Below are 15,646 nucleotides of genomic sequence, written 5' to 3' on the forward strand. Positions count from 1 at the left end.
AAGAAGCGTGAAACGCCAATGATCCTGTGTCATATACTGCGGTACCCAAAAAAGCGGTTTTGTTACATTTTGATGTGCAGCTTGGACTTTAAAACGGTGTCGCTTGAGTATTCCTTCACTTAGAAGATTCGATTAGGTCTTAAATTGAGGCTAATTTATTCTATATTACTCATGTTTTTATCCTGTTTTAAAATAATTTTGTAATTATTTTCTTATGACGTTTGGCATGAAATGTGCCAAGAGTGGTTGAGGATTAGGAGGAGGAGGATTAGGAGGAGGGATTCGTATCGTAAATTTGATCTAAAACCCCAATTAAAAATTTGAATCTAGTAAAAAAATGTCTAAATGAACTCCAATACATCTAAACCAAGTAAATAAATACAGAAGGTCATTTAAAAGACTAATACTTACTCAGAATGATTGTAAATGTGGAAAAAAGAGGTGGGGTTAAATCCCACCTACTTTGTGATTAATTTTGCCCGCACTCTCTCATTTTTTGACCGATTTCCATTTATAAAAAAAAGGTGTCAAAATGCTCAGGAGGAGGATGAACCACTTCAAATGAGACGTGTAGGTAAATAATATTTCATTGTTTTACTATGTAACACAAAGATACAGCAGGTTGTGACACAGGACCCAATACAATTTTATGTAAATAGCTGTTCTAGATATCTTGAGACTCAAGTATGCTCATTGCTTGAAGACAACCCATAAAATATTAAAACCCTGATGGTTTTCAAGAAATGTGAAGTACTGAATTACAATAATGCTTTAGCTGCATTTAGCTTTAAAATATTTCGCTTAAAGCAGGGAAATGAGCATAGAAGCTCATAGTGTTTCCAGTAAATTTCAAAGTGAACATTTTGTGCTAGTACTGTATACTCAGGGTCTTTTTATCTTTTGGGTTTCGGTTCCTGTTTCAGTTTTCGGTTTCAGATCTCATTGTTATTTTGAATGGTACTCATGCAGTCATGGTACGTGTAAACAATTCTTTTATTCTACATAGTCTTTTGTTGCTCATTTAAAGGTTAATGAAGAAAATTTCTGTTTTCGGTTTGTTAAGGGGGTACTACACCCATTGCATTTTTTTTGCATTTTTTGCATTTTGTGAAGAAATGAGAAAAGAAATTGGACAAAGTGGTATGCAAAATGAAGGGGCAAATCTTCTCGTTCAATTGGTGGCATCAGTATCAATGACGCGTACATGCTTCTAATGGTATAAGCCAAAAAGTGGTACATCACTGATGTTTTAAATTCACTTCATTTTGGAAAGCTTACTATCAACGGATTTCGTTAAAATTTTGGATATGTGTTGCTAACACACTAGGGAAATAATGTTGATATGTAAAATGGGAATAAGTGGTCCCTGATTTCTTTTATGACTTCATGAACTTGGTGCTCCACAACTATCAAAAAACGAACCGGTTAAAATGCTTCTATTTTCAATGTTGAGCTATATTTTGTATTTTGAACTTGCGACACTATTTCACTGAAACTTAATTAAGCCATAGGTAACAGGTTATCACAACCACACTACAGCAATGTTGAAAAAGATTGTATTTTTTTTTGTCACCTATACCACCATATTAGGTAGTTTTCCGTAAGCTTCATTTTTGTGATTTTGGTAACTCTTTTATATTTATTTGCCCAATCCATCTCAACTAGGCAATCTAAATTGTACTCACCATTTACATCCCAAGGTATTTTAGTATATCCACCTCACACATTTCCATTATATATCCAGTAACAGACAAAATATCAAAATTGATGCCTCATTATGACGTGTATGATATCACAGACTATCACATGTATTCAGAATTGATGCCTGAATTTGACCTGAACCAATTGACCTATAACCTGACCTTTGATGACCTTATAGCCTTTTTTAATCTCTTTTCCTAACAACACATTATTGAAGATACATACATGGTGTAGTATTAAATTGTCTATGTGGAAGAGATTAGGCCTATTTAATTTATTCAGTGTTATAATCAGTGAGTACATTTCTATAGATAGTATAACAAAGGATTAAATGTATTCTATTCATGTATTCTACTTGGACATGTTCAATAGAATAAATTATGGTTTGTTATGAAACACACATCTCAGTTACTAGGTTACAGTAAACAAAAAAATATATAGGGCTAAAATGATTTTCTAAAATGGTTTAAAATCACTTTGTAGGTAGAGATATTTTATAAGTTTAGGACATGAGATGATGAACATATTTATGTAGTTCATAAATTTGCAAGAAAAAAAAGAAGAGGGGTACTGATGAAAATCAGGGTATTGGCTTCAATTGACACGCATTTGGTGTATATGGGCCTAGGCACTTCCGCCTAAGCGAGAGTGGCTCGTGAAATAGCCTAACATCGATACACTAATAAGTGTTGCCCGAGGTGTTGCCAAGAAGTATTGGGTAGTTTTAAGCATGTAGGTATAACTGTTCGTACAATCGCTGGGTCTTTATCTTTTTAGTTTCTGTTTCTGTTTCCGTATTCGTTTGTCATTGTTATTCTGAAGTGTTGGCCTCCGGGGGAGGGCACTTAACACAAATGACCATACGGGTATGTTCCCCGGAAAGACCCCCTGTTTTTGGATTTCGCAGCTCCGAAAGACCCCCTATATTTGACCAAAATAGAGCTCCGAAAGACCCTTGATTTTATAATTTCAGCTCTAAAACACCCTAAAATTGCTAATTTCTCATCTGTCTGGTTTTTTAGGCAATTTTCTACCGAAAAGCCAAGAAAGACCCTTGATTTTGACAGTTCGCAGCTCCAAAAGTCCCCATTTTGCTTGAGGCCCGGTTCGCAGCTATCAATGCCCCCATTTTACCGGTACACCATCAGCTCCCAAAGACCCACCACCTAAAAATTCCGGGGGAACATACCCACCAATTTTCTTTGATGTACCCCCCCCCCCCGGGTTAGCCTCCTAGGTGTGACCAATCTTTTATTCTAGCCCTTTGTCACTTAATAATAACTTGAAGTGAATATTCGTATTCGTTTTCGTATGTATGATGTAAATTTCGGACTTAAAAACTCCAGGTAAGTGGGTACGTGCGCATTTAGACAAAAGAAGTACCTCACTTTACGCTCCAAAACTCACGAGAAATTGCAAGGCCTCATTTACTTGTGTGTACTTACGAGCTCTTACGCCTAGGCGTGACTTGCTCGCAATATAGTCTAGCATCGAAATATATATACTAATCAGTGTTGCCAGGAAGTATTGGGTGGCTCTAGACATATAGGTATACTTGAATGAGTGGACGGTAACTCCTATGCGCTCTGGGGCAGGCCGCATGCCGCACCCTCGGGCTAAGGGGGCACCCAGGCCTGGATACACTTTCGACACGCTAATACTTTGTTATAGGAAAGAAGTGGAAACCTTTAACCAACTTGCATAGAAATAAGAAGATATACATAGATACGAGGGTAGGGCGACACTCCGGCCCTGCACAGGCCCGTAGCCAGGATTTATCGGCATGGGACCGGCCCATAAGCGGACCTTTTCCGATTTAAGGGCTTACTTGGACCCTTTCATTCGGATTGGAAGTTGTCACATTAATGTGAACCAATTTAACATTAACATCAAAGACGAGATGGGCGCTAGACCAAGTACTCAGGTGTTCCATAATCTTCTCCAACATTTATTGACACAGGCGTCTACCTTTATTGAAATAAGGTGATTGATACTTCAAACTTAACAATGAATTCCACTGTAGAATAACCACCAGTCTTCTTCTTGTGTGATTATGTTCTGTTACAATGTTCTGGCTGGCTGAAAATCCCTGTTCAGCGAGGTCCATTGTTCACTTGTATTTATATATCCTTTGCGTATAAAATCCGCGCACAGAAATGGCGCTGCTTTCTCCAAATACTCAAACCCTCGCACATATGACACTTTATCCTGCAGCTAAGATTCTTCTTTCGCCAATTATTCTCTTTCTCCAGGAAACAGACTTCTTTCTGCACTGATCCACTTTATTGACAGATGTGTTGTTTTATAACAAGCAAGTGGACAGAAGCATTTTAATCCTTTGGGGGAGGTGAAGTACCTTCATATACTCAAAACCTCATTCGGTGCTGTATTAAAATAGCACATTATTGGCCATACAAACTGATTCAAATGTAATCCTACCTCTTTTTGAGCAGCTTCAAATTGCTTTCACCTTTTACTCACAAAACCCCACAATCTATTCTGTCACATTCTATTCCTGGGGAAATTCACAAATGTCATATTCACTTTACATTATCTGAGATTCCCATACTGGTGCAATACACAGAACATTCTAGAGAGCAGGGGATTCCCAACAATCCAAAATTAGATATGATTCAATTTGTTTTTCATTAACTTGATGCATGAGATGGGATTCCCAAAATTCTCTCATTAAAAAGATTTTACGGTAATTGTAAAAAACATAAATATTCAAATTAAATTACTCAAGGCACATCACAACGATCTGGATTCGGAGAAAATCACAACCAACTATGAAAGAAAACCTAATGAACGTCGACGAGGGGCCTACCAACCGAGTCACGTTTATGATTTAGAGGGCGTCATCATCTTCCGATGACGTCATACCATCCAACAAGGGATCGATTGACATACACTAATTGTTCAAGGCAACAGACTAGATTGCCGAAACTGTCTAGAAAACGTGAGTTTTTGATAAAAAAAAAATTGAAAGCATTAAAGATCATTTTTATGCAAATCATGCCTCGTGGGGAGTAAAATCTGACCTGAAAATAAGATAGGCCTACGTGGGCATGGAATCAAAAAATTGATGCCCGATCTTTAGTCCCCGGGGGGGGGGGTACTCAAGTTTGGTTTTGGTAGGGACGTGCCGCTGAGATTTTGGAAGTGGACCCATAAATATACCAATTTTTCAAGAAATTTGGACCCATTGATATACCAAAAGTCGAAATTTTCGGCTGAATTTAACCAAAATTGTCTTAGTTTTTACAAATTTTCCCAAAAAATTAAGGAAAAATTGGGCTGTTTTCCGAAAAAATTGAGAAAATTTTGAAAAAGGACCCATTCATATACCAAAATAGGCTTTGAAAAGGAGGTCATTGATATACCAGAAGGCTGAAAATGCTACCCATGTTTGCGGCACGTCCCTGTATGGTCATTTGTACTGAGTACCCCCCCCCCCCGGCTTTAGTCTTTAGAGACTAGATCTTGATATCCCTAGCGGCACTAGAACAAAAATAGGAATTAGATATTCCTAACAAGAGTCGTTTTTTTTGGATTTGATACCGTAGTCTTGTTAAAAACGGATTGAAAAATGGGTACCCGGCCAGCATCTAAGAACCTCCCGGGCTATATATTCAGTCACTTGCTGGAACCAACCTCCCCCCCCCCCCCCACACACACACACACAGAAACAAAACAATCTTACTGTTTCTTAATTATAGCTCAGTTTATTTGAAAATCATGCAATCTGAACACTTCTTCATCAATTTAGAAAAATATCCTCGCAGAGTTAAACTATACATTTCCTGATATCAAAGCAGATATCACATTTTTACTTCAAGGGCTTTTAAGGGCTCTGGAATGAGCGTTTTGAGTGTTTCGACAGTATTTTTTATGGAACATGAGACCACCTCAGACGTATCGAATTGTATCTGATATCAAATAATTTTCATTTTTTGAAAATCATGATATAATACAAATTTTATGACAAATTATAAAAATTTGATATTTTTAAATTTTGATATATAACAGTCCTCAGTAAATTTTATAAATCGAATGATATATTCTTAAAGTGTATGTAGCTGGGAGGAAAAGCCGACGATCAATTGAAAATTTTGACCTTTCATATTGAAGATATGGATTTTTTTTCCCCAAAAGACCTAATTTTTTTTTTTGGTGTTTTGGGGAAAAAATCCATATCTTCAATACGAAAAGGTCAAAATTTTCCATTGATCGTCGGCTTTTCATCCCACCTACATACACGTTAAGTATAAATCATCAGATTTATAAAGTTTACTTCGAGTACTGTTAAATAGCAAAAATATCAATTTTTAATGATTTGCCATGAAATGTGTATTACATTGCTAATTTCAAAAAATCAAAATTATTTGATATCAGAATGACATTCTTCGTATTCAGAATGCAATTCGATATGTCTGATGTGCTCTAATGTCCCACAATAAATACTGTCCAAACGCTCATACCCCTTCCCTTAAGCCCTTAAAAATGTGATGTCTGCTTTGATGAAATGGCTAGGAAAACAGTTTAGAATTGTTACTCATTTGTCAGTAACATATTGCAGATTCATAGAAAAAATACAGCTGCGTAGTGTCATAGGTGCACCGGGGGGTCGATCAGTGTTTGAAATAAACCATACAGCGCCCCAAAATTCCCCTGTTGCAATACAACTTTTAAAATGTAGTGCACAATTGTGATATCACATTGTACTGACTTTATGTGTTGAATGTTGCTTGTCTGAGATGGCACTTCAAATTGATCTGCGTCAGATGAAATCCTGATCACAAACTATTCAAGTAGGATATTTCACATGGAATTTTGTTTAAAAAGTTGGTTATTTAATTGCACCACAACTTTCAAAATGGGGTTCAAAAGTGCACTCTAAGTTAGAAAAATGAAATTGAAGACTGGATTCGATTTGAAAATATAGAAAACCAAATAGGAAAATTGCTGCTAAATGACTTGTGCCCCACCTCACCCCAAATCCCCTCCCCTATTTGGGCCCTGCCCCCTAACACTATTTGGGCCCCCCCCTAACACCATTTGGGCCCCTGCCCCTAACACTATTTGCCCCCCCCAGCTCAAGAAAAAAAGTGGAAAAAGGAGAGAGAGAGAGAGGAAAAAGGGAGGAGGGGGAAAAGAGAGGCCGAGAGAGGAGGAGGAGGGGGAAAAGCCTTTAAAATATTAGGGCGCTAGCGCCTATAAATCTTTTCTTTTTTTTTTTTGCTTTTTAAACCACAAAAAAAAAATTGGGTCAACCTTTTCGGGCTGTTGAGGAATTTTTGTTTGGTGGATTTGCCCCCCCCCCCTCCTGGAAAAAATCCCAGCTACGCCACTGCCCCTCCCCCATCGGCACACAATCATTTAAAAAAGGTTTTCATGGTGTTCACTATTATTCAAGTTCATCAAAAATCTGGCACCCATCCACAACCAGTGCACATTTTGCAGCATTCAGGATGTTCTGCTTTCTTCGGACATGCAGCTTGTTTAGCTTCCATCTCCATTGGTAGATTAACATGTGTGCCATCACAGAATGGTGGATTCTTGGTGTGCTTACAGCCGCAGATAGAATACATGGTTTGAGGTTTCTCTGGGACTCTCCACTTGTAAGATTTGAACCCTGTTCCTTTGTGTGCACCTGTGAAATATTAAAACAATAATTTTTGTATATAAATAGATTTGGCTAAAAGAATTTTCACAAGTTGTAAGTTGTTAACATTGTTTATAATAAATTGGAAAGTTTTTGATGAAATTATTTAAAAAAAGGATGCCAGTTTTAATTTGTAAGCCTTTTTGTGACACAATCTAGTCCATGGCAGGCCAAAGACAGCAAATTTGAAATTGAGATAAAGGCAAAAATATATGGAGAGATAAACTATAACATTCATAAGAAATACAAAATTTAGAACCAAGTATCCTAGACCTTTGGTGTTTTCAGTATATGATAGTCTAATGTAAAAATACCCTTTGGCCCCATATGGAGCAGATCTTGTCACATCTTGTTTTACACACTTAGTCTAAATGTGACACGTTCTAACAAAACCAGAAACAAGTCGCATTTTGGGCATTTCATGATTTGAATAAAAATAAAAGTACTAGAAATATAATTATTAAGCTTTAAAATGATACCAAAATTATATTAAATAGCATCTAGACACTTTTCAAGATATGGATAATTTTGTAAATGATACCTTGATATCTTTGCCAAATTGCAATTCTGAGTATTAAATGGGCTAATTAGTTTCCTGCCTTACACAGGATTGAATAGGGATTATCATAGTTCAACTGTTAATTATTGATTTAATAAACCTCTTTTTAATAAGAATTTTCAACGATTTGTTCCAGTTTTTGTTGGAGCTGGTCACATATCTCAGATTATTTGTGACATGTTCATATTGTCTTGCATATCAATGGAAAGCTAATTTATTCCCCTTTGCAATGACACCACGTTTGAAACAATCATTATAATACCAAATCTAATCACCATGGAATTCACCATATCACGTCTAGCTCACATTGGGTGCCCCATTCCTTTTTTAAAGGAATTTTATTCATGGATGAGTACACATCTTGTGAATGTAGTGGGATTTCATGGTTTCAAACAGAATGGGCAAAATTTACCATCATTTTGTGCAGCAGTTGCGATCCTATATCTTTACAATAATCTGGGACCTAGTGCAATTCTTTGTGATACAGATGCTTGAAAAAACTTTTTTTGAGGAGTTTAGTTGAAATCTATACAACCAAAGGAATAGTTTGCCATATCTCAGGTGTTTCATTACCTGGGTAAAGGCAAACAAGTCAAAGCCCATTGAATCATGATAATCTTGCCCAGGGTCAGAATTTCGTTTCTCTGTGCAAGAATCAATCTTGATTCTATCTTGATTCTTGCAGAATAAATTTGCGGGAATCATTTGATTCTTGCAAATCAGCTTCTTTGTAAACTACGACGGTTTGCGAGAATCAACTTGATTCATGCAAATCTGTTCACAAGAATCTTTTCGAGAACCATTTATCCGATTCTTCCCGAAATTCTGACCCTGTTTACCCTAATTTGTGGTGATGTTACCCATAGCTGCAGGTAATAAACCATTTGAAAATTCATAATCATTGTACAGAGGTCCCGTATTATTATACATACTATCACACCATGGCTGCTTTTTGCTGAGTCCACAGGTACACCATTTCATAAGCTTTCCAGGCTCTAGTCCTCTGACAGTGTAATATCCATACTGCAATGGAAAAGTACAAAAAAAACATTAATTTTGAAATGGACATACTTTTCTCTTTCAAGTTCTTGATAAGCAATTGGGCATTCTTATTGTGTGCCCCAATCTTCATAGTTGCAATTGCTATCCTTATGAATTAAGTAACCATCTAAGGGGGGAGTGGGGTCTAGGGGGCACTTCAATATAAAATGGATAAGTGTAGGGCTGACATGCTGAGTGCTGACACTAGCTTTGGTGAGAGAAAAAAAAGAGATGGGGTCATTGAGCAAGAGCATTATTTTTAGCATTTGGTAAGAGCAAAAAGGACTACAACTACTGCACTGGAAATTCAGCAACTCTAAGTAGTTATTGATTTATTGATCAAATATTGGTTCCATCATTTTTGACTGTAACTCCAAAACTGTTGTCTGTGTTGAAATAAAATTTCCAGTGCAGTAGTTGTTGTCCTTGCCCCTATAATATACATATCTTATTTGTGCTATAATTTTTGAGAAAAATGCAAAAATAGGCACAAAATTGGGCAGGGGTGTAGTACCCCCTTAACGTGCACAGTTTTTTTACCTATGCACGATCCTGGAACCTAGAATTGATTTTAAAGTGTTTTATTACTACCTGTCCTAGCTGTAACAGTACCATTCAATATTATGCTGTATATCACATATGTATACATACCTTACCGGTACTACTATAGTAAGAATTCCAATTGAATGAACGCAGCGTTCAACAGCTGCACTCAATCCAACCGCGATCGTATATTGCGTATTATAAACTACAACGCGAACGCACGACCTTGGATACAATGCTAACCAATCACGAGTGTGTTGGCATGGTTGGATTCACTTCCGCGTTACTCACGCACAGTCGCACACGCTGGCGTACATCGCGCAGTGTACGCAAAAATTTGTCACGCTATTGAAAGCTGCGTTCATTCAATTGGAATTCCCACTACTATAGATACAAAATGTAATTTGCATACCTGTGCAACAGCTGGACAGCGGTCTTCTCGTGAATCGACTGGTTTTGATGCATCTCTTTTCCCTGATTCACTTGCCATTGTAAAAAGTAATAGTTTATTCACACCAACGTTTATTTAAGCTTACCTTCCTTTAAGCTTACACTATTATAGGCAGATGATGTATGTACGTAGACTTGAGAAGTTCAATCAAGTTGAACTTCAGAGCTAGAGTCTCAGCCTAGAGAAGCATGCACAGTTGTATTGCTCGATTATACTCAATATACTGTACAGATATTGAACACTCTACAATCGGTCCTCAAGTACGGTAATTTACAATTATGGCTATAATTCCCCGGTATATTTTACGGTGACGACCGTTTGCTGATCATGTGCTGATCATGATGATGATATGACTTGGCACTTTTTCGTGTGTTTAATCAGGTCGGTTCATTGTTGTTGCGCACTTCTGGTTTGTGGCATGTGTAAAAATCGCTTGTCGCCCATCAAGAACTGCCTACGAGCTTGATATAAATGCCATACAAATCATGTAATTTATCACGTTTCAAGCGGGTCTGATGATCATTTTGTAAGTAGTGTAGCTTGTAATTATTTGTAAAAGCGTGTACAATTTTCATGTCATATGTCTACATATATTAGAATTGGCTAACGCTGGAAAAGCATTCAAATTTCGGCTTTGGAATATAATCATCCTGGGTCATCATTCATGCATTGGGTGACGTAAACACTACTCGGACACTACTGCGTAACTCAGTCCTCTCAATGATAGTCAGGTGGATGTCAGTTCATAAGAGCAATGTCGGGGATTATAGATCACAATTTTTCAATCGATGGGGAGAGATGAGGTCCCACCAGGTCCGACCGAGTCTCCTACACAGGTTGCGCTCCCTGTGGAGGGGCGGAACCAAACTGGCTGATGTGGAGACTAAGCCAGTTTGCGTCGGTCTGATACTCGTCTATCCTCGTCTTTGACCATGCGCAGATCTGGCTGGTCAGGAAGATATTTAATATCCCGAATTTATAATATGCCTACCAGTTCCACCGTATAACCGATTTGCTAGAGAATATTTGTTAAATAAATAGACATGTCCACATTCCTTATTATAGAGGGCGACATTCAATCCAAAAAGGGAAATACAAAAATTTGAAATTTGGACACCAGAAACTTGACGACGTAGTCTAAAATGTGCCGGTACTTTATCCTTGATACAGAAGTCAGCATGCAGTGAAAGTTAGATTTCATAAAATAAAATCGCCTTTGTGTAAAATGGATCGCCGTGGTGAAAAATGATGCATTACATGTTTTTTTTTTAAAACAGACATTTGCCCATAACTTCGCTAATTTTTGACCTACAGACATGGTTGACCCCTCATTTTTTAAGTTAAATAATCACCTTTTTAAACAAAATAATTTCCATGTGAAATATCCTACTTGAAAATTTTGTGAACATATAATTCGTATTAATCGTATAATAAAATGTGGCCAAATGTATATTTGTGTACATAGTGTGTGGATCCACTCTTCTACGGACTTGGCTACTAAGCATATCGGGAAGGATAGGCCTATGGCGGTATGCTGACCTGGGTCAATATGTTCTGGGCAGATGAGGTCCCACCAATTGCCTACGACCTTGTGTGCGATCATGTGTGACAGGCAATTCCCGATAATAATAGAGGTTCCCTGTGATAGTCAGTCATTTATCTTTTGGTCGGGAAATACGACTATCATTAGAGAACTGAGTTGTTATGATATATCTTCCGAGGAGCAATTTCAGACAATAGCTGGGGATTAGTGGCAGTGGTTATCTATTGAATCCTTTCATGACCACTGAAGCATAGTCAAGTCTGCCAAGGTCGACACTCGGCACGAATTGGCCATGTCAACTCTCGACAAAAGAATGCATGCATGTCAAAGGTCACACGACACCAATTTGGTGTTTGTTATGCTCCTCGAAATAAATACCTTAACGTCTATGTCTGAACCAGAGAAGATGTAAAAGAAGGAGATAGATCCAGCTATCCTCAAACAAAATATGTGTGTTGCCGCTCATTCAAAAGCAATCACGCTATTTAGGTTTAACAATAAAATACAACAAAAGGGTTCGAACCCATGACGGGTGTGATACACAAGTTGCTGCTTACTGGTTTTAGGGAAAGGTCAGTGTCTGTATACCATCAATAGCCCTACCATGCATACCATGCATGCAGATCCTAACATCCAGTTTATTTCAAATAAAATATGACCGAAGTTCCATGGCAAATAATAATTTTGCACGCTTGGTTACACTTTCAACCTCTACGATTTATGATACAGACTATTTTCAATTATCAAAATATCTTTATTAGGTTTGCAGGAAATGACAGGAAAATACATTAAAACAATAAAATATAGATGATCAAAAATCATCCTGTTTCTAACAAAATCCTAAAACACTCTCCTAAATAATTAATATATATTCCAAAATGGGCGGATTTTTTTGGAATCTTTACAAAACTACATTTCTTTCTTATAGTATCCACGTGCGGTATCCCTGCAGAGCAACATCAGGTACTTAACACACACGTGTCATACTTTCAAGGAATTATCTATAGAAACATTGGATATGGTTTCAATTCTGGAGTGAAAATTAATCAACCGTAGTCGGCAAGGCACATCACATCAAAGGCTAAGCCTTTCAAGTAGATGTGTAACTACTTGAGAATAAAGGACTATGAATAGGTGCGACAGGATAACCTACGGGATTATCTCAAGGATATAATTCCGTTCTTCCTCCTTGTTTTTCAACTTTCCTGGTCTGAACACTAGGCCTACCATGGATGCATGCATGCATACACATGCAAAGCATTGCATGCATGGATGATCATGATGATTGATGATGAATATGGTCATGCTGAACATTAACATAAATGTCCACTCATTGAACAATGATGCATGCATGTTTGTAGACTGTGGAAATCAGTCCTAAAATTAGAGGTCAAATCAGTGTTGGTCAATAATTTAAGTGTTGGTCATACCCGGGGGTCATACATTATTTATGAGAATGTCCTACAGTTTGATTTCAGTTTCTGTCAATGTCAGTCTTAGTTGTTTCGGGGGGGGGGGGCACCTCAAAAATTGGTGGTGGGTATGTTCCCCAGGTATTTCGAGGTGGTGGGTCTTTGGGAGCTGATGGCGTACCGGTAATTTACAGGGTCGTTGGAGCTGCGAACAAGTAAAATGGGGACTTTTGGAGCTGTGAACAGTCAAAATCAAGTACCGTACTTTTTGTCTTTTTGGTTGAAAATTGACTGAAAAAAACAGAAATATGAGGAATGGGCAATTTTGGTGTCTTTTAGAGCTGAAATTATTGAAATCAAGGGTCTTTTGGAGCTTTGGTCAAATATAGGGGGTCTTTCGGAGCTGCAACATCCATAAAGGGGGGTCTTTTTATACCACTGTGACAGCACCAAAATCAGTAAGGACATAGAATAAAAAGTTCCATCATTTGATGTGAAATGGTAATTGTCAGACCCCCCACATACCCCCCTCTCCAATTTTTTGGCTGCATCAACTTACTTAATTTTTTGGCCAATTTCAATGAAAAAAGTGTCAAAATGCTCAGAAGATCCTACTGCACCACATAAGCTGGAGCCCTACAGGAATTTAAAACATCATCACCCTTTTTTTTACTCCTATACAGCCCATTCATAATTGATTTACTAAATTTGTTAATTTACATTGTAGGAAACAACATAAAATTTCTAAGTACCGTACCATAGAAAAACCATACAAGTCAATCTTTGTTTGTATGGTGTTAACTAAACCCTGGAAGGATTTTGTTGAGTTACATTTTGATGGCCACTCCATGGTGGACCTTTTCCCCCCCCCAAAAAAGGCACTGGTAACAGAATTACAAAAATGGTACCGTAACGGAATTACATTTTCAGCCATTTACCTGGAAAAATGGGAAGTTTTTAACATTTTTAACATCAGATCATCAGAAATGGCTGTGTTAACACTTCAAATGTTACCAACTTTAATATCACATCCTGTTTGTCAAATTGAAAACTTTTAGGGGGATATACCTCCTAAAAATTGTTTATTTGGAAAACGACATGACACTGTTCTTTTAATAAAATGGTGTGTGATATGCAAGTCTGTCATTGTTTGTATGGTGTCAACTATATCCTGGCAGGATTTTAGGGGGTTATGTGTTCATGGGTACTCCATACACAACCTTTAGTTCTAATAATAGGCAGCGGTAAGGGCTCATATTGAAATAATACCCTACCACGTTTTAACACAGAAAGAAGGCAGGATTCCCCTCGCTAAGCACGTGCCTCAGGAAAGCTCAGTCATAAAACGGATGGATTATATGCATCAGTGAAAAGAAGGCTAGCGCAGGAAAGCTGCAGGATGGCGCACACCTTCCTGTGTAAGGGAATTTCAATATGAGCCCTAACAGAATTACACAAATTTGACATGATCTGGTCCATGGGGGCCAAAGGTGGCAAATTGAAATTAAGATAAAGGCAAAAATATGGAGTATGGTTGATCTTTCTTGAGCGATCAGAGTCAAAGTATACGGTAGTTGGTAACTTAGAAAAAAAAACAGGTCCTACTTGTCGGACTAATCCTTTACCTGATCAAACTGTAGCCTCCGGAAATCAGGTTGTAAATAATCTGTTACCAACAGTGTTGTAGGTCTCGAGACCAGGTCTCGGTCTCGAGACCATCTCGAGACCTTTTTTGTAGTGTCTCGGTCTCGGATATCAAGGTCTCGGTCTCGGAACTCAAAAGATCTCGGTCTCGGACCTCAAAAGTCTCGGTCTCGAACGTTTTTTTGTTCGAGACCTGTCGAGACCTGAAGAAAAAGATATGATTTTCTGTTGTTGTTCATTATTTATTCCTTACCCTAAATTTCAATGAATGTTGAAGAAATTGTTAAGAATAAAGATATAAAAATCATTTTATAAAGTTATAAAAAGTATAAATGAATCATAAGTGAGCTTGTTCGGATGTGAGCTTCCAATTTCAGTTCATGATTTAACATAGGTGGGCAGGTGGTGGAAGCGAGGATCCCACTTAACTTTTGCAAGGGGAACATTCTCCACAAAAGCAAAATAGATGAACAAATAGAAATAGTTGCCCTGTGCAGTGTGCATCTTCTTTTCAGCACGAAAACAAGTGTGTTTTGTGCCCAAATATGGTAAAATCGCTCAATTTTGTGCGCTTGGCAGACTGGCGTTCTGACCCTGCACACACTGGCCTAATTTTGCCTCCACTATCGCCAACATTTTTGAAATTTTCCCAAAATTTGGAAAGAAAATTAAGACAAAAAGTGTTAACTGCAGGTCCAAAAAACAGTTGGTACAATTATGAGTTCCTTTTCAAATTCTCAGCAGCACACCCCTACCCAAACCAAACTTGAGTATCCCAGGGGATTAAACCAAGGTCTCGGTCTCGGTCTTGGTCTCGGAACTTAGAGGTCTCGGTCTCGGAAGGGGTGGTCTTGGTCTCGGAAGGTTTGGTCTCGGTCTCGGTCTCGATCTCGGACGGGCAGGTCTTGGTCTCGGTCTTGGTCTCGGACATAGAGGTCTTGACTACAACACTGGTTACCAATACCAATGTAATTCTGTTACCAATGTTTTGATAGGAATAGGTTGAACTATATCTGAAACTGGTGTTTTAGGCTTTAAGTAGACTGATGAAGGAAGAGAATTTACAATTACAGAATAATTCAGCAAG

General features: G+C 37.8%; 2 protein-coding genes across 2 annotated transcripts in view; one reads left to right on the forward strand and one right to left on the reverse strand.

Annotated features, from left to right (window-relative positions):
* Positions 1-7,044: 7,044 nt before the first annotated feature.
* Positions 7,045-10,602, reverse strand: LOC140138741 (CDGSH iron-sulfur domain-containing protein 3, mitochondrial-like). The gene is made up of 3 exons (XM_072160501.1): positions 9,922-10,602; positions 8,858-8,948; positions 7,045-7,354 (listed from the first exon to the last, which is right to left on the reverse strand). The coding sequence occupies exons 1-3, from the start codon at positions 9,997-9,999 to the stop codon at positions 7,122-7,124; spliced, it is 402 nt and encodes a 133-aa protein (XP_072016602.1). The 5' UTR covers positions 10,000-10,602; the 3' UTR covers positions 7,045-7,121.
* LOC140138738 (eEF1A lysine and N-terminal methyltransferase-like) overlaps positions 10,382-15,646 on the forward strand; it is a 43,726-nt gene continuing 38,461 nt past the window's right edge. Inside the window, exon 1 of the mRNA XM_072160499.1 lies at positions 10,382-10,486. The gene's annotated coding sequence lies outside the window, so the exon portion shown is untranslated. The remainder of the gene's footprint in view (positions 10,487-15,646) is intronic.

Source organism: Amphiura filiformis, chromosome 18 (genome assembly GCF_039555335.1).
Source record: "Amphiura filiformis chromosome 18, Afil_fr2py, whole genome shotgun sequence".
NCBI lineage: Eukaryota > Metazoa > Echinodermata > Ophiuroidea > Amphilepidida > Amphiuridae > Amphiura > Amphiura filiformis.

Bases quoted from the DNA above. Each gene is read 5' to 3' on its own strand.
- LOC140138741 (XM_072160501.1), bottom strand. From the start codon at position 9,999: ATGGCAAGTGAATCAGGGAAAAGAGATGCATCAAAACCAGTCGATTCA. The intron at 8,949-9,921 runs GTATGCAAATTA...TTTCCATTGCAG, and splicing joins GCTGTCCAGCTGTTGCACAG to TATGGATATTACACTGTCAG. The intron at 7,355-8,857 runs GTATGTATAATA...AATATTTCACAG, and splicing joins AAAGCAGCCATGGTGTGATA to GTGCACACAAAGGAACAGGG.